Source organism: Aedes aegypti, chromosome 1, assembly GCF_002204515.2.
Source record: "Aedes aegypti strain LVP_AGWG chromosome 1, AaegL5.0 Primary Assembly, whole genome shotgun sequence".
Taxonomy (NCBI): domain Eukaryota; kingdom Metazoa; phylum Arthropoda; class Insecta; order Diptera; family Culicidae; genus Aedes; species Aedes aegypti.
The window spans coordinates 247,890,110-247,905,768 of NC_035107.1; the positions used below are offsets into that span (position 1 = coordinate 247,890,110).

Below are 15,659 nucleotides of genomic sequence, written 5' to 3' on the forward strand. Positions count from 1 at the left end.
AAATTGAGTGAAATTCGTCAACTTTAAACAAGGTTGAAGTTGGTATGGAGAAAATCGACTAAATCAAACTTTTCAAAAGGACCTATGTATATACAATTGAGAGCATATCTTTATTTACTTGCTCTTTCATCAATAACTGGGTCACATTAACCTCTTATGTTGAAAGATAGCGAGAGAGGAGAGAGAATCTCTCAATGTTGGATAGGTCTTATTGAAAAGTTCCGCGAGAAATATATCAAGCATCATTTTTTTAATCCGACGTACATGCAAAAATAAACAAATCAAGATTTGCTTTGCATGTGCTCGACAAACCCATAATCTACATATTGAGTCTACAAAAGTATTTCTAAGACCATTTTATTTTATTTTTTTTTATAAATTTTAGTTATGTCCTATGTGCACTTTTGTAATCTACATGAGATAGAAAGTCGAGTCTTCGGCCAAGTTGTTCAACAGGTCAATGACATTCGGAAGACAGACAGTTTGGTTCGCAATTTTAACGCTAGGTGGCGCTAGTGAGCATGTAAAATTGAGCATTTTAAGCAAGTTCTATTTGAGATAGAAAGTTCGCGTCTTCGGCAAAGTTGTTCAGAAGGTCAAGGACATCCGAAAAGCAAACCGTTTAGTTCGAAATTTGGCCGATAGGTGGTGCTAGTGAGCATGTAAAACTGAGCGTGCTAAACTAGTTGTCTCTCGTGATCCACAAGAGATAGAAAGCTCGAGTCTTGGGTAAAGTTGTTCAGAGCGTCATGAAAGCAGGCCTTTTAATTCAAAAAAATCCGGTTGGTGTCAGTAGTAAGCAGATAAAATTAAGGATTTCAAGCGAGTTATATCTTCTGATCCAGATAAGATAGAAAATTGAAGTGTTGAATATCCAATGATTTAAACCCGAATCACTAGGAAATTAAGTGAATCAGGACTGTGGACATAAATCTCATCTAACATAAATCCCTTGACTATGAAGTGAATCAGTCCTGAATCACTTGAATATGAAATATGACAGACTTGAAACATTTGAATATTACGAATAAGTCTCATCATTAGAATCATTAGATCTGAAACACTTGAGTATGCAATGGATCAAACCTAAATCACTTGAGTATGATATGATTCTGACCTTAAACACTTCCACTTCCAAATGCCAAAGGCTATCTGAACAACATTATGGACATTCTACCTTATTAAATCATGAGATTAAATAACAGTCAACCATCTATAACTTATGTTCATATCTTGACAAGTGTTCAAGAACCAGAGTAAAATTTAGTTTTCTTGGCAACCTCGGAACTTAGTAACGTCAATGATGTCACGATTTCTTTCGCTGTCTGAACAACTTTGTCGAAGACTCGAACATGCTATTTCATTAGGATTACCACATGTTCACTACCGCCACCTAGTGACAAAATTACGGGCTAAACTGTTAGTCTTTCGGATTAACTTGACCTTCTTCAACTTTTCCGAACATTCTTCCTTATCAAAATTATGAGATAGAACTTGTGTGAAGCTAAAAATATATAAATTAATCTGTTTTCCGGATGCCTTTGATTTTATGAACAACTTTGCCGAAGACTCAAGCTTTCAATCTCATCTGGCTTCCAAGATAGAATTTGTTTGATTAAATATGCTTACTATTGCTACCTAACGGCAAAATTAGGAACCAAACGGTATGTTTTTTCGGATGTCCTTGGCTTCCTGAACAACTTTTCCGAGGACTCGATGTTTCTATCTTATTTGGATCAAAAGATAAAACTAGTAAAGAATGCTAAATTTCACAACCCACTAGCGCCACCTAGCAGCAAAATTTAGAACCAAACTGTTTGCAATTCAGATACCCTTGAACTAATAATTAACTTTGTCGAAGACTCGAACTTTCTATCTTATATGGATAATGAGATAAATGCTCATTTTTACCTGTTCACAAGCGCCACCTAGCGGCAAAATTGCAAACCAAATTATTTGCTTTCCGAATGCCCTTGAACTGCTGACCAACTTTGCTGAAGACCGCACTATTATAAATCATCAGCATCTCGAGATATAGCATCATGAATGTTCCTATTTTTAGATGATGCTAAACTTTTCAGGGTTATTCAATATTCAGCTGAGTTTTGCACTGCAATACTTATTTTAGTGAGTCCGTATTTATGACGGGTAGTGTATGTACAACTTCAAAACAAATATCGGTGTATCTGATGTGACACAAGTGCAAAATAAACTGTCAAACCGACGCACCAAGCAAGGTGTAAGTAACAATCAATGAATGATATCGACAAGTCATCATATGGTGCATGTTACAAACACAAATCAAAAGGGTTCATTTGATAATTTAATCCATTTTCTAATACAAAACAAATCGGCATTTCTTAATAGTGGCTTGAAACAGTGTTCTTCTCTTCATATTATACATAGTAGAAACAGCAATAGAAAAATGCAAAACATTTGAAGCACGATTCAAAATGCCTTACAATATATTCCGAGTGTTAGATACGTCGTTTTGAAAAATTATGCTCGATATGGGAAAAACTATTCCGATTACTGGTCCAAATACTCGGGGGAAACCCGAGTTTCAATCTTCGCAGGTACAATCAACTCTCCACCCGATATTAGGGCTGGTAGCGTATAAAAGTCTTGAAAATAGAAACTTTAGACATCTCGTGCATAAAAAAGAGATCGAACAGGAGCAAAAAAGAGACCAACAGGAGTCAAAAGAGAAGTATTTTCATTGGAAATAAGAACCAACTCGATTTTTCACTTCTGGAACGTTTAATTTCCGGATTTACAAAACGACGAAAGTAAGATTTTAAGCTTTAGTAACCTAACCACTACTTTCGCCGCTCCGCTGTATGGAGAGACAAAGTGAATTAACCACGAATATAAACAAACACTACTTTTACACTGGTACAAAAACGTCGCAGGTAACTGAATAAAACGACTAATCATTTTGTCATAAAATTTGTGTGGGAAATAATAGGAAACCCCTATTTTTTTAATGTGAGCTTATTGTAAGCAATGTGCACGGCGAAAAAATGTTAAAAAGGTGATTCATTTTAAAACAGTTTTAGAAGACAGGGTGGGATTCTTCTGAATTAATTTTCACAAAACCATATGGAAGTTACTTACGTCGATTTGAAAAAGTAATCGTGAAATAAATTTTTACGCTCCTTTGCACAATGGTCCGAATCGACAATTTAGCAGGAAAAAAAGTGTTATTTCTGTTCTCGTCGATTTTAGACGTTAGACGTTTTCAGAGAAGTTATTCGAAATTGAATTTTGAATCTTCTAAGAAAAAAAAGTTGAATAGGGTGGTCTATTTAGGTATAAATTTTGACTCAAGACGAATTCCATGTCAAATCGGTCAGTCACAGAACTCGACCATCTTCGATTTGCAATAAATTTTGCATATGTTTTTGATATGGTAGAATAAGTGTTTTTCATAGAAAAATCGATCATCCTTTCTCACGAATAACTTTTGAAAAAGGCCTATTAGTTTTTGTATGCAGTCTTCCCATGAACAGAACCGATGTGCAACTTTGGTTTGAACCTTGCAACTTGTGTTGAACCGCAAACGCGCTTCGTCTCTGTACCAGTGTATCAAACCGAACCCGGTACATTTGTACTTCGCTTCAAACTTGGGTTCAAATAATGGCACAAAGCAGGCAGACAGGTAACGGTTGAATTCCACTCGGATAAATTTCTACGATCATATATGGAACTTCTTGGTTCAAATTGCAAGACCCTTGAGACTTGAATAAATGATCCTTTTAAGCAGATCGACTAAGATCAATACTTTTGCTAACATTTAGCGGTAACTTTATGAAAAAAACAATGATTTTACTATATCAAACAACAAGACACGATAGTTCTAAAGCAAAGATTTGCACCAAAATTTGAACCGCGGTTGCAATCGAGGTACAAATGGACCGGTTTTTAAAACGGCGTTTGCACAAATGTTCACTTAACACATGTTTAGGTTTAGATTCAGTTTCAAGCGTTTCGGTTTGCACACGAAAACAGAGTACAAATAGAGTACGAAACCGACTGAACCAACGTGTTCGGTGTTCGTTTGGGAAGACTGGTTTGAAAAAATCTATCTTCGAAACTGTTAATTCTGGATAAAAATGTTCTTTGAAGAAGTTGTGAGTTGAACTACAAGAAAAAAAAACACTGAAAAAAAAATTCATGAAAAGGTCATAAATAAAACTTAATTTTTAAATGACAAAAAAAAAACATTTTTAATATTTTTAAATTTTCATCGTAGAATCTTGATAGGAAACAGATGTTAGGGACAAAATTTCATGGAGGAGAAATTTTTAATAAAATAGTTTTTCTAAGAACAACTTTTGATCGATTTTCAATATTTTGGTTTTTCATCAAAATAAAAACATTTTGATGATACAATAAGAGTCTTAAAATTATTCTAAACCATAATGATAATCATGATCGTTTCTCTAAAAGTAGTATTTTTTTTTAATTATAACAAGATGAATTCAAAAATAAGTATTTGCATTATAAATAGGTCATTTTCATTAGTTATTCGCAATTCTCTACCAAGAATAATACGTTTTCGAAAGTATAGGCCATATTATCTCCACTTACTTATTTTTCTTGATGGAAAATCGTGAATGGGCTATTAATTAAACAACAATATTTTTTGCATTTAACTTGATATAATTCGAAAAGAGAGAACTGACAATAATAATCATTATGGTTTAGAATAATTTCTGGATTCTTATTGTACCATCAGAACGTATTTATTTTAACAAATACACAAAATTTTGAAAATCGACCGAAAGTTGTACTAAGAAAAACTTGTTTATTAAAAATTTCTCCATCATGAAATTTTGTCCCAAACATCTGTTTCCTATCATGATTCTATGGTGAAAATAAAAAAAATATTAAAAATGGGGTTTTTGTGTAATTTAAAATTTAAGTTTTATTTCAGAATTTTTCATGGAAAAAAATAATTATTTTTTCAGTGTATATTTTTTTCTTGTAGTCGAAACGGTTCAGTACAACTTCTTAATAGAACATTTTTCTCTAAAATCAATAGTTTCGGAGTTAGAATTTTTCAAATAAATTGCACACAGAAACTTACAGGCCATTTTCAAAAGTTATTCTTGAGTCAAAATAATCATTTCTATGGAAAACACTTATTCTACCATACCAAAGACATGTGCAAAATTTTATCCAAATCGAGGATTATCAAGCGCGATTTTTGTTTTTTACTACTCATCCTGGATGAAATTTGTCTCAAACTTTTTTGTTCGACGAAATTTGTGATTGAGATCAAAAGTGTCTTCGACAAAGTTGTTCAAAATAACATTTTCTAAAAGTTTGCAGAAGAGCGCAGCCACAAATTTCGTCGAACAAAAAAGTTTGAGTCAAAATCCAACTTTTTCAGATAAAATGCAAAATTCAATCACGAATATTTTTCTGAAGACATCCAACGTATTAACGAGAATAGATAAAATACTTTGTTCCTGCTAAAATGTCGATTCGGACCATTATTCTTTGTCTTATCAAACATTAAATCGAGTGATCTACGGGCAAAACTATCGAAAAACAATCAGCTAGCTATTAATTTTTAATCAGAATTTTTCGTAGTTATTTTGAATTATTTAGCTTATTTGCAACAACTTCTGTTCATTTCGACAGCTAAATTGTTGAACGAACCTGTGGGAAAGGTTTAGGAATAGCCCTAGAAAATATTCCACAAGTACTTTCGTCAGGAATTTTTCCAAAGGTTCAAAAATCTCTCAAGGAAGACATGCAAAAATTTATCCAGTGATTTGTCCATAGAGTTCCAAAATGCAAAAAGGTATTTCCAAAGCAAATTAGAAGGTAATCTAGAGGATGTTTTCAAATAATATCTGAAGAAACTTAGGGATTCCTGACGAACTACTGTAAGGATCTCCAAAAGAACTTCTGGACGCTGGAGGATTCTTTAGATTAATTGCTAATTATTGAGAAAATAAACGATACAATTCCTCCTAGCTTGCAAGATTTTCTGAAAGAATGTCTTGAAAATGATCGGACGGGATCCCTGAATAAATTTGTGTATGAATGTTCGAAATGATAACTGTAATAATTTCTGTAGTATTCGTTTGTATGAAACCGTGAATTGACTTTTGTGGAATCAACTCTACTTGAGAAATGTTTTGAAGGAACTTCAAGAGTAAACCCTTAATGAAATTCTAGAGAAATTTATGGATGAACTACATGAGGAATTCTTTGTCGAATTTATTGAGGAATCCTCGAAAAATTTGTAAGAAGTTTTCCTGGGATAGTCGCCAAAGGAATTTTCAAAGAAATTTCTGAGATAAACCGTGGATGACAGTATTGAAGGAATCTCTAAGAACGTCTTAAAACATAACTGAAAAATTGGGTTAGAAACTCGTGAAGGAATTCTGGTAGTTTTAATGAAAAAATCCCTGAAAAAAATGTTAAATGAGCCTTAACGGTTTTTCTGGAGACTCCGTGGAAGAATTACTGGAAAAATCTTTGTAGGAAATCTTGCGTCAGTCTCGGGGGAAATTTTCAGAATAATCCCTATGGAAATTACTGGAGGAAGTAGAGTTAAAGTACTGAAGTATTCCCCAAGGAAATTCTCCGTAGGAAGATTTTTGGAGAAATCTGAGAAAAAACTCCTGAAGATCCTGTGAAATAGTTACGAAGCCAACCCAAGCCAAATAACCCGTATCCGCCCAGCAGATGGTAAAAAAAAGTTCAAATTGCTACCATTTCGGCAATTCTTGACAGATTGCCTTCTTTTTAGTTTGAATGGAATTGTCTGAATGTCTAGTTTTACGATGATCATTGGAATTTTTGACAGTAGGCAATCAATGTGCCAATACTGTGCTGCGAATTACCGGATGGTTCGAAAGCCGAACACTCCTATTTTTAACAGTATTTTAGGACTAAATTCCGATTTGTTCAGCTGAAAAGAGGCTGTATATTTTAGCTGAATAAGCTGTAATTCAGCTACCAATGTTACTTGGGAATATGTGTTCTGAAATTTGTTAACTTGTGTAATTGTCATTTTATTTATAATTAGTGGTCCCGGCAAACTTCGTCTTGCCATCAAGTAGGCTATTGAAAAACGCTTTTGATCGTCCCATTTAAAATGACAGTTTCGTTCGCGCTCGTTTTTTCAACTTTCCGGTGAATATCCTGCGATTTTTAAACACACAAACACGTCGGAACCCTTGACGAACAAAACTGAGAAAGAATCATTCAAATCCGTTGGACCGTTCGTAAGACATTTCGTGACATACAAACATCGTTCCATTTTTATTTATATAGATAGATTTATTGTAACAAATCTCTGAAGGTACTTTGGCTTTTCGAATCATTTTGCACTATGACTCAAGGCAAGGAAACAAGTGACTTTGGAGACCATTTTAGTTAAAGAGAGTTCTCGAGACATTCCATAGAAAATAGAAGCTTGCAATAAAATAGTGACGAAGTCTCTATAAAGAGACCTGCTACCATGTCTGCGATATTAAAAGGTTCTGTTACTTGATATCAAGCTACATCATGTCGATCGATTTATGGAGAGTTATTATTTATCTTCATTAACGTGGCTTTTCGCCCTAGTTATGAAGAGTGGTCAGTATTACTTTTTTCGTTTCTTAACAGAAAGACTTCCAGTTTGTTGCAATCTATTCTTTATAGATAGGAATTCTAGTTCAAACAGTTTTTTTCTTATATTTGGTCGGTTTTCTCCATACAAACTTCATACTCGTTAGGGATTCTGCTCGAGCTTTCATAGTAGCTTCTGGAGGTCCAAACGGACAAATTTGAGGGATGTAATTGAAGATTTTTTGAGTTTTTCCATAGAAATAGGCCACCTCCGCATTGGTTCAGCGATGTCTCGCCGAAACAATGGAACTGCAGATAGAACTAAAACACAACAGAACATAAACGCGTACATTGTGTGAGTACCGTCATAGGTTGTAGTAGCAGTAGTAGGCAGTAATAGTAATAGCAGAGTGTGAAAGAGCGCGAAAGATATCGTAAGAAAGTCAAAAAAAAAGTGTTGTATATTTACCCTAGTTTTAGGTTTTGTCCCTGTGCCCCGGCACCACCAGCTCGAATGCCCTCCTCACCGAGTAGGTTAACCTGTTCCTCTTCCCTGTGCGAATCCGCCATCTGCAGATAGCGGTTCCGTGACATGATATTAGGTACATTGCCTGCGACCGCTGCCTGTGGCTTCGAGTGTTTGCGCGCGCAGTCAAGTTTCCACACACGTGATTTTTGATTTTGGATTGTTTGTTGGCGAAATAAATAATAAATCGAAAGCACAACCGAAAACAACGGGGGGCAGGAGAACAACGCGTGGGGTGATTTGGGTTGATTTTGTTTTTGAGGATGGATGTGGTCGTTGATCGGAGGTTTTGCGCGGTCCATGGCAAGCCCCGCGTTCGGGACTTGATGAACCGGATTGCCTCCGCCCGGTCACCGAAACGAATGTAAAACGATTAGTCACGATTGTTTCAATAGTTATACGGTGGAGGGGGAGGGTGAAGTTGCGGTTAGAGGGTTTAGAAGTACGGTGATGGGAGGACATGATTGAGGAAAAATGGGACACCGTTAGAATGGCTATTTAACCCATGGAGTTTTATTGGGTTGAGTTGGTAAAAGTTATCATCGATGTAGTCATTCATAGCATCAGTTAATGAAAAGCAAAACAATGAAATGCTTAAAGAGTTAATGCGATAGAGTGAAATACCATAAATGATAGGAAATAGCAGTATAAACACAAAGTATAAGGCATAAGGTGAGCAAATCAATCGATATTAAAAGCATATAAATGAAGCATATAGAAGCATAATTAAATTTGTTTTTTCTTCTTCTATTTTTTTAGTACATTTCTGCATAAAAAATTGGGAACTTCATGGCAAATCTATGTAAGACAGTTGAAGATTGGACTCGGTTAAAGTTTATTCAGTGGTTCTTCAATATCACTGCGGAACATGTTTTTGTCTCAAGCTCCAAAATACCGCTATTCACATAATTAAGGATTGCTGATGCCACTGCCGTTTTTAGAAATATCATAGCACGTCTAGTTTTTGAGATGTTGGCTGTTGAAAATGCAAAATTTGAGTATTTCAGCCAACTTGCATGCAAGTTTCCCATCTTGCATGGCAATTTATTTACTTAATTTGCCACAAAAATGAAACTTCATGTGTATAACAATACTTATGAACAAAGTTTATAATACTTCCGATGCTCAAAAGTTATTTTTCGATGGTTTAGAAAAGTATTGTATTTTGTCATATAAGAGAAACGACGAATTTAGTATGAAGACTGAAAGCATGTTGAAAAAAACCGGTTTAATCTAAATTCAATCATGTAATTTCATCCAAATTATATCTGAAATGAAAGTTAAAGTCATTATCACGGTGCTCCAATTACCGTTATTATCAAATAAAATATATACCATTCAAACGGCAGTCAGCAGTTGATTCCTGACGTTGTTCTGCACCTCTGGGCTGATTTTTGAAAAAAAAAACCTTAGTCAGAATTTTGAGTTACGCCCTTTTGAAGTTTATATGATAGAAATCACACGAAATATGCCACTTTAACTTGTTTAAACAAAGAGATTATAATAACATTTTGTACTTTTCATTTTTTATATGGGTTTAGATATTAAAAAATACATTTTTCTAAAAATTTTCTCGACCGACATTTGAAAAGGGCCAATGTTATGTTTATTTATTATTAATAAGCCAATACACGAAAAATGATATCTACCAAATTGACGCCTGTTAGTGATTTTAGGAAATTGTCCAAAGCATTCAAATTTGTATGAAATTGGACAGGATATGCAGATACGCCTTTTTGAAATGTATGGAAAGAATATGGAATATGGGTGGATTCTGCTCCATCTGTAATCAACGGTTAGCTAGGTGCATACATAATCATTATACTTTTGCGGTTGGTCTTATTTCATTCAATTTAGCAAGTTGCATAGAAGGAATGATTCAAATTGTATTCAAATGTAACGCAGAATTTTCCAATTTGAGACCCCCTTTCCTCTCCCACGTTACAGCTTTTGTATGGAAAATGTATGAACCGTAACACTACCGAACCTCCTCGTTACATAATATTTGAACGATTCCAAATTTACACGTACACATGTTGTCTATATTGACATTGAAAAAAGACCAAAGTATAATTGAAATATACACATTTCAATATAGCTGAACAATGACTGTATCAAAGTTGATCGAAACACTCGAACATCACTTATCTTTATCTATATTATATATTCATCCATACATACTTCTATTCTAATCTGTTCTATTCTATTCAATTATACTCTAGTTAAATTTATTCTACTCTGATCAACCCTACTTGTTCTTATACATAGTTTTACAAATGGACACTGTAAAAATTAACAACTGCGCGCAAAAGATTTGAACGGTACTCTTTCGATATTTGTACGGCTTTTTAGCGCTCCCAGCTCTGTAAAAAATTGCTATGCACAGATTCTGACTCCTAATGCGTGCTTCTCATATGATCCATAAAAATGAAAAATGAAGGGTTTCAACTTATATATGATAGTTTTTATGTATTTTAAGGAACTTAAGCATTTTGTATTGAATGCTTTTCATTTCAGCTGGATCCTCGTTTTAAAGGTAATTTGAACAAGTTTGGCGAGAGCTGGGAAGAGCAGAGTCTGACAAAATCTTCAAAATATCATATCACCATGTTTAATATAAAAGACTTCTGCAATGCAACTGGTCGAGGACTAGGCTGTCATAATGAGCTGGCGTCGGAGTCTGTGCATAGCGCTGTTTCACAGACCTGTCAGCGCTATAAAGTCGAACAAACATCGAAAGTGTATCGTTCAATTCTTTTGCGTGCAGTTGTTGATTACAACATTGGCATTTGTAAAAATATGTATAAGAACAAGTAGGGTGGATCAGAATAGAATAAATTTAAGAAAAGTAGAATTTAATAGAGTAGAACAGATTAGAATAGAAAAGAATTATATAGAATTGAATAGAATTATATAGAATTGAATAGAATATAGAATATAGAATTATGTTGATACAGATATGTTATGTTCGAATGTTGCGATCAACTTTGATGTTCAGCTATATTGATGTGTACAGGGGATAGGCAAAATGATTGAGATAGGCAAAATTTTGCCCAAATTCAAATGCTTATAACTTTATGAAAAATGGATGAAATTGGATGCATCTGGAAGCAGTCGACGGCAAATTTGGTCCAGTTTTAGGAACTTCCTTTGCCATGCATATTGGCCACTGGACACCGGAGATGTTCCGGATTTTCTGAGGTCATGTCCAAATGTCATTTTTTCTGTCGCTTGTATTTTTGTGTGGTGTAAAGTTAGATAGATGTTTGCAATTTTCCTAGAAACTAGAACTAATAGGAAGTTGAATGCCACCGGACGCATTAAGATTGGTTGGAAATCTTCAGAAATATGACCATTTCCGTAAAACTGGTTCCGGAAAGCATGGTCAGTCATGTTTGTATTTCCAATCATGTAAATATTATCCGGAGCTATATCCAAGCGGACACCAACCTTAAAAATGATGTTTCCTGCAGCGTATTCAGAACCATTAGATGCACAGACCACTCTATAGAACGTTCCAGGTGCCCTGGGGGAAGTGGTCAATTAGGAACATATCCGGAACCATATCAATATGGGCATCAAACTTCATTATTTTCAAAGGTTATGCTTTCCGAAGCATTTCCAGCATCACCGGCTGCCATAACCACTTTATAGTAGGTTCCAGGTGCCAATTATACTTTGGCCCTTTTATAATATCAGAAATAATCAGAAAATCAGAAATCAGAACAACCGCAGAGGTGTAATGATTATGTATGCACCTAACCGTTGATTATAGATGAAACGGAATTCACCATGCAATATTCTTTCCATACACTTCAAGAGGGCGTATCTGCATATCCTGTCCAAGAATTATTCAATCATATTTGAATGCTTTGGACAATTTCCTAAAATCACTATCAGGCGTTAGATTGTTAGATATAATTGTTCGTGTATTGGTTGATAAGTAATAACTTAACATAGCATTGGCCTTTTTCAAATGTCGGTCTAGATTTTTTTTAATGAAAATGTTTTTCAATATCTAAAACCAGATAAAAAATCAAAACTACATTTTTTGTATAATCTCTTTGTTTAAACAAGTAAAAATGGCATATTTTAAGTGATTTCTATCATATAAACTTCAAAAGGGCGTAACTCAAAATTCTGACTAAGGATTTTTTTCAAAATCGGCCCAGAGGTGCAAAACAACGTTAGGAATCAACTGCTGACTGCCGTTTGAATGGTATACTTTATTTGATAATAACGGTAATTGGAGCACCGTGATTATGTGCATGCTGGGTGGATTAGATCACAAAAAGAAAATGATAAATCATACTTAAAATTTCATGTACACATCAAAGAAAACAGTGTTTCATACAACTTTGGCGACCTGTAGCTAAAAATTGTGACGGGCTGGAATATTTCTGAGAACTGCATCAGATTCAGCAACCCCAAATCTACTCGAGACACATAATTTGATCCTTGAGACACGCAAAAATGTCACTTTTGTTACGCTGTGTATTTTTTCTAGGATTTCGTCCAAGATTTCCGTTTTGAATATTTTCAAGCGCTCCTGTCATAATTTCTCCAGAGATGCCTCCGTGGGTTTCTTTCCTTCAAAAATTTCTCCAAAAAATCTTTGGCAAATTTCTTAAGGAAGTTTGTATTGCATTTTTGTAGGAACTTTTCCAGGAAATTATAAAGGATATTGGGAGACTTACGGCTTCGGCATCATTCGACTATTATCAGCAATCAAATTTCAACCGCCAAATACACAGTATTTTTCTATCAAAACACACCAATGAAAATATTCAGATGATACTTTGCTCTGTCAGCTTCTCGCTGACGAGATTTCCGAGACGGAACAAACAATGTTACTAGAGATGTCCTCAATTCACATGAACAAGCCTCAAAATGCGACTGGTTTGGAGCTGCCGAACAGATTCGCCTGCAGCGCTTATGGGAAAGTTGCCGAAGAGAATGAAGCTGCCGACAATAGTCACACTGACAAGAGATGTTCGCAGCGTTGTAAAAGCGTTTCCAGAGAGATTTCAACAAGTCTGTCGGTGTGAATCGATAGATGTTTGAGCAGCGCATGAATGTAAACAAACAAACACGTAATTTGGCTGCTGATTTCCGAGAAAATTACAAAAGAAGCGCGACATCGGTTAAGACTGCCGAGAATACGTGAGTTCCCCTATTTTTTTAAATTATTGAAGAAGTTCTTGATAAATTCAGAAGAAATTTGTGTTCTAATGATCGGAATTACTGTTGTAGTGTTTGTTGCAGTATAATCTTAAATGCAATTTTGAAGATTTCATGAAATGTTGAAACAAGTTTTTAGAATTCCTAGACGGAACTAAATGAGGAATCCCTGGTTGACAATGAGGAATTCCTGTGATAGTTTTCAATAGATGTCCTAGAATAATCCCTGTAGGAGTTTTGGAGCAATCCCTGAGACCAATTGTGGAAGAATTCATAAGGGGCCATTCAAAAATGATGTCCATCATTTAGGGGAGGGGGGGGTTCTACGAAAGTGTGACAGTGCATGTATTGGATATTGGAAAAAGCGTGACAGAGGGGGGGGGGTGTCTAGAAATCCCGAAAAACAATGGACGTCATATTTGGATCTTCCCTAAAGAAATCCATATAAAAACGGCTGGACGAATAACTGAAAAAATAGTGCAGGAATTTCTTGAGAATTCGTGTTATGTGTCCTGAAAAAATCATCTGACGAATTGCTTCAAAAAGTCTTCGAAGAACTCATATTGGAATCTTTACAAGAGGTGGAAGAATTAATGAAGAAATCTGAAGCAGTTACGTATGATGTCCTGAAGCAAGTTCTAGAGTACTTCGTCAAAACATCCCTGGAAAAATCGAGGGGTTTTGCAGGGTAGATTTTCGCTGCAAAAGTTGTGAGGAAGGAAATCAGTGAGGATTTACTCTGGTGGAGAATTTCTAGAGGAATTACCGAAAAAATAGCTTAGTAGAAGGGTTTCTGGCAAAAAACTTTACGAATTTCTTTAAAACCCCTGGAATAAGCCTTTGGAGATGTTCTTGGAAGAATTTCTGCAGGAATATTTGTAGTCTAGTAGAGTAACTACCGGGAACATCGGTGGAACACTTGATTTGGTGGTCAAATCTCCCAAGGAAATCGTGGAATAGCATTTTGAAAAACTTCCAGAGTAATCCCTGCGGAAATTTCTGGTAATGTATTTTTAATCAGAGTTCACTGCGAGGAGAAAGGAAATCGTGGCTTTAGATATTTTAGAGAACTTTAATTAAGCATAGAGACTTGCTTTAAAATAGAGATCAAGACTCTAAAAAAAGCCTGCTACCAGCCTTGAAATACCGTATAGCTTGACAAAGCCAAGGTAACACGTTGCTATTGAAGAATGTTGGTATAAAAAATATTGTTGAAATTGGTTAACTATGCGATGATTTCAAATAGTTGCAAAGAATTCATAATCTGGTCCATGATCTGGTCGTAATATGTAGGGAAAGACGGGGTAAGAGCGCCCGCCGGGGTAAGACAGACCACTTTCAGTTTGGCATGAAAATGGCGGTTTTCTTAAAAATTCACCAAGCACTTTCCATAAACATAAGATTTTTGACATTCCGAGCCATCTAGGGTGATTCTTCTCTTCTTTCTGGCGTTACGTCGCCACTGGGACAGAGCCTGCTTCTCAGCTTAGTGTTCTTATGAGCACTTCCACAGTTATTCACTGAGAGCTTACTATGCCAATGACCATTTTTTGTAAGTGTATATCGTGTGGCAGGTACGAAGATACTCTATGCCCTGGGAAGTCGAGAAAATTTCCAACCCGAAAAGATCCTCGACCGGTGGGATTCGAACCCACGACCCTCAGCTTGGTCATTCTGAATAGCTGCGCGTTTACCGCTACAGCTATCTGGGCCCCCAATTTCTAGGGTGATATTTATATTGAATTTTTCACAACAAATATAAAAAAACAAGGTTTCTGCTCGTCGATAGAGTTTGATTTAAATTTAACAGATGCTCACTTAAGGGTTTCAGAAGGGATTTTTTTGTAAAAACATAACAAATTACTCGTCTATGCTTTAACAGAAATATGAAATATGCATCAATGAAGTGAAATATGAATTGTCATAGTTCTGAAAATTGCACAAGCGAGGTAAAACCGACAACTGTTGAAGAGGTAAGACCGCCACCCATAATTTATACCAAATACAATGTCTAAACTATTTTCAAAGTTGTAACTACTTTGTACATTACTATACATTTTCCAAAATATGGATGTCTTAAGGTGATGATAAGTATATAACTAAGTTTTTTGAACCCTAAAAGTGATTCAATATCCACATTAATAAATGTAGAGTTCATAAAACATAATACTTTGTAGAATCATTGGGAACTGATATATTTTTTTCGCAAAATTGTGTACGAAAATCATGGTGGTCGCTTTTACCCCGCGGGTGGGCGGTTTTACACCGTCGCTAAGAATAATCGTGATAAGAAATAAATATTGTTTTACAAATACAACACCTGTGATATTTTTTGATCGCACATAAAGCTTCAAAAAACGACATGCTGAGTCGA

General features: G+C 35.3%; 1 protein-coding gene across 5 annotated transcripts in view; it reads right to left on the reverse strand.

Annotated features, from left to right (window-relative positions):
• LOC5578943 (V-type proton ATPase 116 kDa subunit a) overlaps positions 1-15,659 on the reverse strand; it is a 61,911-nt gene that overhangs the window by 22,680 nt on the left and 23,572 nt on the right. The window contains exon 4 of one of the 5 annotated variants that reach the window (XM_021837446.1): positions 8,048-8,148. The exons of 2 other annotated variants lie outside the window; for them this stretch is intronic. In XM_021837446.1, coding sequence (XP_021693138.1) covers positions 8,048-8,148 — 101 coding nt within the window. Of the gene's footprint in view, positions 1-8,047; positions 8,209-15,659 lie in introns of all 5 variants that reach the window. 2 more of the 5 variants (XM_021837445.1, XM_021837444.1) reach the window with 2 other exon arrangements.